We start from the raw sequence: 10,000 nt of genomic DNA, 5'->3' as shown, positions 1-10,000 counted from the left end.
CTGAGTTAGAATGGGTAAAGAGCAAGAAAGAGGGACTGCATTCTCTTCTGTAACCAATGCATTCAGAATCGCCAGCCTGCTAATCTAATTAGTGAAAAATGATATGACAGATGGTTCCGCCTTTTTTATTGCTACTGTAAATAAACACCAATATTAACCACAGTAAATGCGTGGGAATATTTATGTGCATGTCGAATTCAATCAACTGTTCTAGAAGAAACCACAGAAAAACTACTGTATTTATTGAATATCATGAGCAACACTCCAAGGAAGCGCGGTAAAAGGAGAGGTAGAAAATGCAAACAAAAAGGCCTCAGATTTTTGCCAGATTTGCAGAATAAATGTTAAATTGAATGATGGAGTGTTTTGGCAAGTTTCAACGGTGTGACATTCATTTGCAACTATCAAGGACAAATTCTTGTTTAGAACAGATGACTCTATCAATACTTGTTGAAGCCATGTCCTTTAACAAATTCTCCTTCTGGAAGGCAACTACCCATAAATTAAAACTGGTCTTTGGTACTGCTATGAGGAACGATTACCACGATCGATGTTTTTTCATTTGGGTCACCCGTATCCATAAATAATGTTGCTGAAACCAGTTGGTAGCACAGCCCATAATATCCTTGCCTGATAGGAGAGCTTCAACCGAAAGATTTTGCTCTTGTTTGGGTTCAATTTGAATACCCATTTGAAGGGCTACATGTAAATGATTGAAATATACTGCAAGAGCCATATCATGCTTATCTTCTCCCAGGGAAATTTGAAGACAGATTGGCGTCTCAATGTGACAGGATGTAATTATCTTGTGGAAAAAATCTCAGAGGGGTCCATTGTCAATTGACCAATTCAAATTTCCTGTTGCTGGTGAAGCAGGAAATTCTAAATGCATAGGTTACTTAAAGCGTGCAGTTCCCCTTTCACTCTATCCCCATTCTCTCTGTGCTTGCTTGCATGACTAAAGCAAGCGGTTCAACTGACTTAGAAGGTAATGCAAGCAGTCTACTATCCCTACGGCAGTGCTGTGTTAGAATCTGTCACTAACACGAAACACTATTACCTAGAGTATTGCCCAGTTTCATAGCAGTTTTAGAAGCATAATGTTAAAAAAGGTTCCATCCTGGTTTTGAGCTTCATATCACTGTCTCTCCAGCATTTCCCTGATAAAGATGGCTTAATTATACTTGTAAACTCAACTTTAAAAGCAGACATCAACATTCAAGCAAACAAAGCGAGGTCCCTTTTTTTGATGTTGTGATGTATTACTGCTGACCATCATGGCGCTAGACCATTTGGAAATCCCGTGGGTAGGTCCCCGGGTGGTTTGTGCAGAAACACAAATCGCCTGGGCTCAGGGGTAAAGTTTTGCAGCAAATCCCCTGGCACCATTTGGTGGGTTGCCCGCGAGATGCCCTGGGGTCGACCCCTCAGGATGACCACTGATACCAGCATTAGGAAGTGATGAATAACCCCACCCCCTACCCTCTGAGACAAGAACATTTAAGCAATTTCCCCAAAAGACCTTGACTTGGCTTAGGGTTACAGGATGACACATAATGACAATGAGTTATGTTATCTTACTTTCTTTAGGTAGGCAGCAATAAGGGGCAAATGCCTCATCATGTCTGGGAACAACTGTGAACAGGTTGGCAGTTACCAGTAATATTAGTTTGTTTTGATTCTTACCATCTTGATAATTGTGTAATCCAGAATTAATGTAGTATTTCTAACAAGATATGAGTTTACTTATTATCTGTGGGATGAGCCGGTGCCTTAGATCGTAAATCTCTCTTTATTTCTGTGTTTTTGCCCCCTTAGCAAATTCCTGAGGAAGCCACATTGTAGCTTGCGCACATATAGAGTAATAGAGTGGTAGTAATATAGTATTAAATACATGTATATAGTGAGTGTTACCTTGAAAAATTTTGATAAGGTCGCAACTTGAAAGCTGCAAGTGCAAATGTAATAATTGGGAAATGATGACCTTTTCACACCAAATGCCTGCAAGTAAGTCTTGGGTAATGATGAGGTTGCAGAGAATGACCGAAGAACAATAGATCACATGAACATAATTGTCATTTGTTATGGTGCATCATACGTTCATTGCCTGACTGAGGTAACAGTTACTGTATGTCGGTGTAGTGCTTCTTAAGTTGTTTGAGCTTCATTTTTTTGTGTGAGAGGGATTTAAGTAATCAATTATATTTCACCTGAAATGTTCAGTGAGAACAAGATGGAATAATTGCGAACTACTTAAATGCTTATGATGGCACTAGTACTGTTGCCATATTTCAAAGTGCGTCACTCATCACATGCTGTGTAATCGAGTGTTGGAGTGGGTGTTACAAAAACTAAGACCCCTTGTAAACAGTGGAAATTACAGTAAATAAACCTGGGAAAACTTACTGTTAGCCAGAGATGCTGGATGATGTCTCCACAAATGGTTTTATTAAACAGACACAACGCCATGACACTCTTGAATTAGCCACTTTGCAGTTTCAAGAAATGAATGTTCGTATCAATAAAAACTAGCGTATAATTGTCTTTTTTGTTATGGGAAATAGTTGCAAGAATTTGCATTAGAAATCTGTTTTTGTTTTAAATGTACTGTATGCTTGCTTTTATCCCGAAGTCCACTCTTTCTGAAACTCTGAACCGGTAAGTGTAAAATGCAGGCTGCAGACTGCAGACCAGGGATAAAATGCAGACTGAGGGTAAAATGAATATTTATAATAAAAAAACGAGTCACAAGCATAAAATAAAGAGTGTTTGAAAGAAAATCCTGTATTACATCTGTCAACAACTGACATTATCATGACTGCAGTGGCTTCACCTTTTGGGGACTGTTGTGGGACTGTTCTTCCAGATGTATTGAAATGTACACGAAAGCGAATGAAAGGATCCTACTAAGAAATTTTTACATCTCAGTAATACTGGCTTAAGCCAACTGAAACATTAGATTGTTGCAAAATCCATGTTATCTATGTCTCATGCATGTCAAAATAAATTGAGTTATTGGGTAATTACTCTCGGTGACTTTGTTCAGTGCAGCAAAATGGACAGTAGCGGGGTGGTGATTTCATTTCCTAAAAGCAACTTAGTTAATGAAACTATACTTTTTCCTACAACAACAAGGATTCAAACAGCTTCAGTTATTACAGAGTTCGATGAAAATCCGGATTTATAACATGCGGTAGGGCAAAAAACCGTATGTGTTGTGTTGGGGTTTCAGTGTCAAAGTACAAACGGGTATGAACACTCTTTATTCTATCCTTATAACTCGTTTTTCATTATTATTTTATTTTACCCACAGTCTGCATTTTCCCTTTGGTCTGCAGTCAGCAGTCTGCATTTTACCCCAGGTCTGCAGTGTGCATTTTACACTGACTGAACTCTGAACATCTTTTGTGTGACAGAAAAACAGTGACATTATTGATGCTTACAGTACAGCTCAAAGATAAGCGAACCACCAAATACGTTGACAATGCATTGAGAATGAAGAGTCAACGCGTTTGAAAATAAAACCAACGCGTTTGCAAACTAGTTTATTTTCAATGCGTTTGGCCATTGTTATTCATTTGTGCACCTCTGAATTGTGTTTTTGGTTGCGCCACTGAATGAAAAACGTACGTAATTGGCGAGGAATGACTGAAACAGATTCTCGGTCATTATAAAACTCAATAAGCGAGTAGGTTATGGAACAATTTTGTTTGTTTTGCGGCAAAACTAAAAAATCTTTCAGCAAAGCGGCACGTGCTGCAAGGGAAAGACTGCTCTAGATGTACATGTAGTGCATATTTTTTATGTGCTTTCCACATTCCTCGGATGTTCAGTGCAAACCAAATTTCTCAGCGAACTCCAGGTACAATGGCTAGTTCGCTGCGATCTTTCTTGTAAAGTTGTCTTGCACTTGACTAGAGCGGTAAGATATTCACCAGACTAATCCTTGAAACGTTTGCTATTGCCGCTGTTTTGAAGTCCCAGTTTGCGTGATGTTGACCTTTTGTGGTGCTGTGACCTTTCATCGCCTCCCTACTGGCCTCGGTTGTTCAAAAGGTGGCTAGCGCTATCCAATGGATAAATCACTATCCAGCGGATAAACACTATCAAAACCAATTGAGTTATCCAGTGGATAGTGATTTATCCAAAGGATATCGCTATCCACCTTTTGAACGGCCGGGGGGCCTGATGTTTAATTTGTTTCACAAGGAACTGAAGGTTTGTTCAGTTTCATGAGGTATGAATATGATTTTTCTTGGGATTTTTTCGGGGTTTAATTGGAGAGTTCATTGATTTAAACTGAATCATTTAATTCGGTCGTTTTCATACGGAAAGTAAAATTAAGTCGGCTTGTCGCATCAAATTTTCACATCTTTGTGTTGAAACAGCGCAACATGTATTTTCATTCCTGTATATCTCAAATGATTTTATTTTTTAAGTAAAAGACCACTCAAAATGTCGACAAAATCATTGTCCCTGGTGCTTAACCCTTTAAGCCCCGAGGGGTTCCCCATTGACGATTAAAATCGTCTGGCGTTAGACAGAGTAAAATCTATAAGTGCCATTTGGCACTATCGGGGCTGAAAGGGTTAAGGTTCATGTAGTTAAAAGCTGCAAGACAGTTGAAAAGCCATTCACAGATATCTGGCAATCGCATGTTTACAACTGCTTGCCGGCGCGTTAAATTTTGGATTTTCATTATGCTGGTCATTGAAGTGTTGTTTGGTTGCTTCAAAAGTTATCTTGTAACTTTAGTTTACATGAACTGGCTATGCGACGTGCAAAACTTCGAAAACAATCACCTTTTTATGTTTAATTGGCCAAAAGCCGAACTTTGCATAGTCAGACGACAAGACTGTGTTTTATTTTGTGACATTACTTTCCGAACACATCATTGAACCTTTTGTGATGCAAATGATTCCGAAAATTAAACGCATTTGCGTTTGCGTTGAACGCAGACACAAACGCGTTGAAAGTCAAACGCAAACTAGTTGAAGACTAGTTTGAAACTAGTTTGAAACGCGTTTGGTGGTTCGCTTATCTCTGAGCGGTACTATACATGTACTTATTGGCACGGAAACTAGAGATAGGGTCTTTTGAATAATGAGAAATTCAGTCTGTTAACCCTTTGATTGTGACCACTCAGTCAGTCAGTACTCAGTTTGTTTTTTGGTTGTCTTCAAAATTTTTGGCCACTGAACTTCCTACCAAAAAATGCAGCTTCCAGAGGTGCAACCTATCTGTATTGTCATAACCAAAAGCAAACTTTCTCACATCAACCATGCACATGTAGATTGTAGATTTTTTCTTGACACTACTTATTTTTGCTACACATTTGATGGTGACATGAAGTCTCCGAAAGGGTTATTGTGGATTTTTGTGTTGACAACATGTAATATTCTGGCCTCCTGTTCAAAATACATTAGTAGAAAAGGAAAATTCTTACTTTGAAAATGAAAACAAAGTCTGTGAAAAGTTAAAAATAAATTTCTTTAAACGTTTTCATCTTTATTTTTGTAGCAGTCAGTTTGTTACCGATAATATCATATTGTTTTTACATATTTTTTTGGTTAGCTTAAACCATGGCCACATGGTACTGCAGTTGTCGGAAAGTATGAATTCAAAGGAAGGACACCAGAGGTTAGTATGTGCACTGGGTTATTGATCTGTATGCTTGTTCATATTAGTTTTTATCTTTGTGATACTTTGGTTCTTCCTTACTGATTCACATAGAAATAATTTTCATGATGACTGGATATGGCCAGTTTGAACCATAATAATAATAATAATAATAATAATAATAATAATAATAATAATAATAATAATAATAATAATAATAATAATAATGATAATAATACTGGTATTAATTTTTGACAGTTAAATTTGTAGTACATGTGTAATAGTAATTTTAGCATTTGTAGTATTAGTATTTGGTATCTACAGTGCAGCTCAAAGATAAGCAAACTTTGCATACGCATACCATATGTGCATGCGTACAGTGCAGACCAGAAATAAGCATCCCAAAAAACGTGTGAAACGAGCATAAGAAAATTGCGCACACGTGTCTGTGTTTACAACACCCGCATTGTCAAAGATAATTACATGTATGTATGAATTGGTCCACTGTCTTTTCATAGTTAATGTTTTATTGTTAGTTTCAGCGCAACACAACAGCCGTGTCAACAGTGAAGTGTTTGACAAAATTACAACGTGTGTTTCCAAGTGAAATGCATTCGCTTCCACCTCATGTTTAATTTCCAACATTTGAAAATTAATTTCACTTCTGGCTGCATCAAAAAATAACATCCTGAGGGGAATAAATATTTCCCTGTGATTAAAATGTAAAACTGGTTCATTTTCCATGCGAAAGACATTGCTTTTGCCAACAAAACTCAACCACAGACACCCCAAGCTCAGTGTGAGCATGGCTGACAAAAATATAAGGATTTGTATGGGAATCCCGATTAAAAGCGTAAGAAGATAATTATATGAAAAAAATGTCAATTAAAAAGCCTAAACTTTTTTCCATTGTGGATAGCTTTCTTCCTGTGTGGTTATTTTCCAGATCCGATGCGATTTGAGCCATTGTCTAATTTCTGGGTTGTCAACGATTATAAGGCTGGAGACTAAATTCTCAGCAGCCACCAATTTGAGTCAAATATTCCTGGATAAAATTTTCCCATGGTCACAATTTCAAATCAGAATTAATTGACAAAGATTGAACTTTCATCTCAACCCTCCATCAACACAATAGCAGTTCTGCGAGCAACGTCAGGCGGTGAATATTGCAACAAAAAAGCGAAGGCGGTGCTTTATCACAAGAGTGGCCACCACTTCGACCGTTGATAACAAACTTACCCTTACCCGGGTGACAGACCGTAGTTTGTCAACCACAAATTTCTTTATTCCCCTGGGTCTCCCGACATGACTGCATTGACTGACAGTCATCCACTCACATTCACGCCTCCTTCGTGTTGAAAAGTTCAAACACATTCGTGAAGCCGGAAAGCATTGAAAGATGCGAGAATAACAGCTGTAGTAAACAAACTTTTGCGCGGTCATGCCGCTTTTATTAGTTAATAGGATTTTGTACGTAGTAGGCTGTTTGCGATCATAACTGTATTTATCAAGCCTTCAAGGAATTAACATTAATTATGCAAATAAAATTCGTTCCTGTAGTTTATCAAGCGCAAAGTTTTTTATTTTCCTGGGTCTCCCGACACGACTGTTTTCTCTCAGATGCTAATAATTAAATTTCACTGGCTTCAGTAAGTCCAGCCACAAAATATTCGTAGCACAATATCCTACAAGAACAAAGTTTATTTGCATGTAAATATATATTCCTACAAGGCTTGAGTCATTGCAGTCATGTCGGGAAACCCAGGGGAATAACGAAATTTGCCGTTGACAAACTACGGTCTGTCACCTGGGTAAGGGTCAGTTTGTTATCAACAGTCGAAGTGGTGGCCACTCTTGTGATAGAGCACCACTTCGAAAGCTGTTTTGTTGCAATACTCACCGCCTGACATTGCTCGCAGGGCTGCTATTGCGTTGATTGTGGGTTGAGATGAAAATTTATTCTTTGTCGATTAATTCTGGTGTGGAATTGTTACCAGTCGTTACATTTGAGCGGTACTGTATGTGTATACTTGTATACGCAAGTACATATGTTGCAGGTAAAATGTGTTCACAGGTAAAACCAGTCATCAAACTTAGGTCAAATCTGTAGTTTGTATTAAAACTAGGTTAAATCTGTACTTTGTGATTGATGTGTTAAGTCGTTTATTAAACTGTAGATTAAATGTGTCATTTCAACTAGATCAAATGTGTACTAAATGTAATTCTGCGTAAATTTTCTAATATAAATGTATTTCTTTTGAGGTTTTCTTGCTCCCCAGGTTTCTTTTAAGTTTAAATTTCTCTTAAATATTTGTTCAAGTTATTATAGTGGTAATATTAGTAAATTCTGGTTTAAGGGTTAGCTTTGTGTAAGTGGAAGGGTCAGCTTTTTAATCAATGTATTGTCAGCTTGGTAATAGGGTTTCTTTACAATAGGGAGGGAATTACGGATCGTTCTTGAAACTTGAATAGAAAGAAGCATTTTTTGTTGTCCTGTGTGCTTTATTTTTGTTGTTGGACATAAATATAATTGCTTACATGTACATGCTCCAATACAGATTCACTTTTAAATTACTGATCAATTGCTTTCTTTGACACTGTTGAGAATGGTATCCCTTTGAAAAAGTCAAATACACTATTTGTTCTGGTGCATTTGTTTAATCTGTTTGTGCAAATATATGTGAAAATAACGCCAAATTTTGTTACCACTTTTGCGTAATCATTTTACAACTGAACTTGAACTTGAACTTGAACTTTATTGTCACAATATAACATTACAATTCCTAACTTTTTTTACAGTTGGCCCGCAAATAGTAAATCTAATGTAGGCGGGTCAACTGTGTACAATACCTCTACTACAATTTTCACTTTTGATAATTTTTCCATTAAATTTTTGCTCATTTTTTCTAAATCTAAGCAATAGAACGCAGTGTGTGGGCATGTTCATAGCCAGCGTTTCGTGTGATCGCTCTTTTTTAAAACAAATGTAATTTGGTCTGTGTCTAGGTAGTCATCGCATTGTTCTAGGACCGATAGAAGTAAATTATGAAGCTCATTTTTGAATGTCTTCATAGGCAGAGACCGCATACGAGCCGGAAGTTCATTCCACAGCCTCGGTCCTACGCGAGAGAAAGCTTTGTTCTGTACTTCGAGTCTAGAAAATGTTTGATAATAATTTTGAGATGTAGAGGAACGCGTATTGTAAGAATGCACGCGGCTAGTTTTAGTGAAGAGGTCTAAGATGTTTGGATTTTACCTACCGGTAGTATTACATTGGGGTGGAGTGGTGTTGTTTTATCAACTTTATCAAGTTTTATTCTTACATAGTCATCAACTTTGAAACGACAGTACTTGGTTTGTTTCTGCTACATGTAAGTTTCATCTTTTTATTGTATTCACTTTGTTTATCCATTACTGATTGTGTTAATGCTTTTCTTTTCCTTGATGCTACTACTTCTTTGTTGGCTTGTTCACTTTCAAATTCCTCCTGTTCAGCTCTTGGGGCTTTGTACTGCATTGTGCTGTTTTCATGTGGCAATGTTTTGTTGATTGGTCTGTTACTTTCCATTTCCTGTTGTTCAAGTCCTGTAGTTGTGGTTGTTGGTCAGTTGTTTTAGCATCATGACATTCTTTGTTTGGTTCTTTGCCAAAAAGTACATAGTAAGGTGTTTTCTGTATTGCTCTGTGCAGTGATATATTTTTTTTGTAGGCTGCCTCATGCACAACTTGACACCACTTACTCGGTTGAATCCCTTTGTCTTTCACAATGTTTGTAATGTTTACTTTCATAGTACTGTTGTTGCACTTGACCTTGAGTAGAAGGATTTCTTGGTGCACCATGTGCAAATTTTATCTTGTGTCTTTTTCAGAGATTCTCCATGTTCTTGTTTCTAAATTCACCTCCATTGTCTGAATGTAGCGTTTTGGGGAATCCAAACATGAAAAACAGTTTCTCTAATTCGTAAGCCACTTGTTCACTTTGCTTTCCTGTAAGGGGTATCATCCAAGAATATTTGGTAAAGTGGTCAGACACATGAAGAAGCCATGTGTGTGTTTTCTCTTTACATTGACATGACAAATTTCTGAAATCTCTCAAATTCAATTTGCACATGGTTCATGAAGCCATATGTTTGAATTGGATGAGTGATGGCTTTCTTCTGGTGGTCTGTTACACTTTTCTGGTGAAGGTGTAGGGTGCACATCGATATAAATCGATATAAATAAGTTAGCCACCTTCTGTGTTATTCCTGAATACCGCTACTTAACATAGTCCTCTGTCTTGTCTCTTCCTCGGTGAGGTATTGCTGAATGGCAATTTGCCAGGACGGTGAATAATTCTTTCTTCGCGACCACATACCTGTTTCGTTCGTCTAGTATTTTG

The 10,000-nt window shown here is 37.5% G+C and overlaps 1 protein-coding gene across 1 annotated transcript in view; it reads left to right on the top strand.

Moving 5' to 3' along the window:
* The window catches only part of LOC138030411 (tyrosine-protein kinase CSK-like), a 60,981-nt gene that overhangs the window by 1,216 nt on the left and 49,765 nt on the right, over window positions 1–10,000 (top strand). The window contains exons 2-3 of the mRNA XM_068878331.1: window positions 1,591–1,645; window positions 5,575–5,640. Coding sequence (XP_068734432.1) covers window positions 1,622–1,645; window positions 5,575–5,640 — 90 coding nt within the window. The 5' untranslated portion in view covers window positions 1,591–1,621. The remainder of the gene's footprint in view (window positions 1–1,590; window positions 1,646–5,574; window positions 5,641–10,000) is intronic.

This window comes from Montipora capricornis, chromosome 2 (genome assembly GCF_036669925.1).
Source record: "Montipora capricornis isolate CH-2021 chromosome 2, ASM3666992v2, whole genome shotgun sequence".
Classification (NCBI taxonomy): Eukaryota; Metazoa; Cnidaria; class Anthozoa; order Scleractinia; family Acroporidae; genus Montipora; species Montipora capricornis.
Note: the sequence above shows the minus strand (reverse complement) of the source record. Positions and strands in the feature narration are given on the sequence as shown.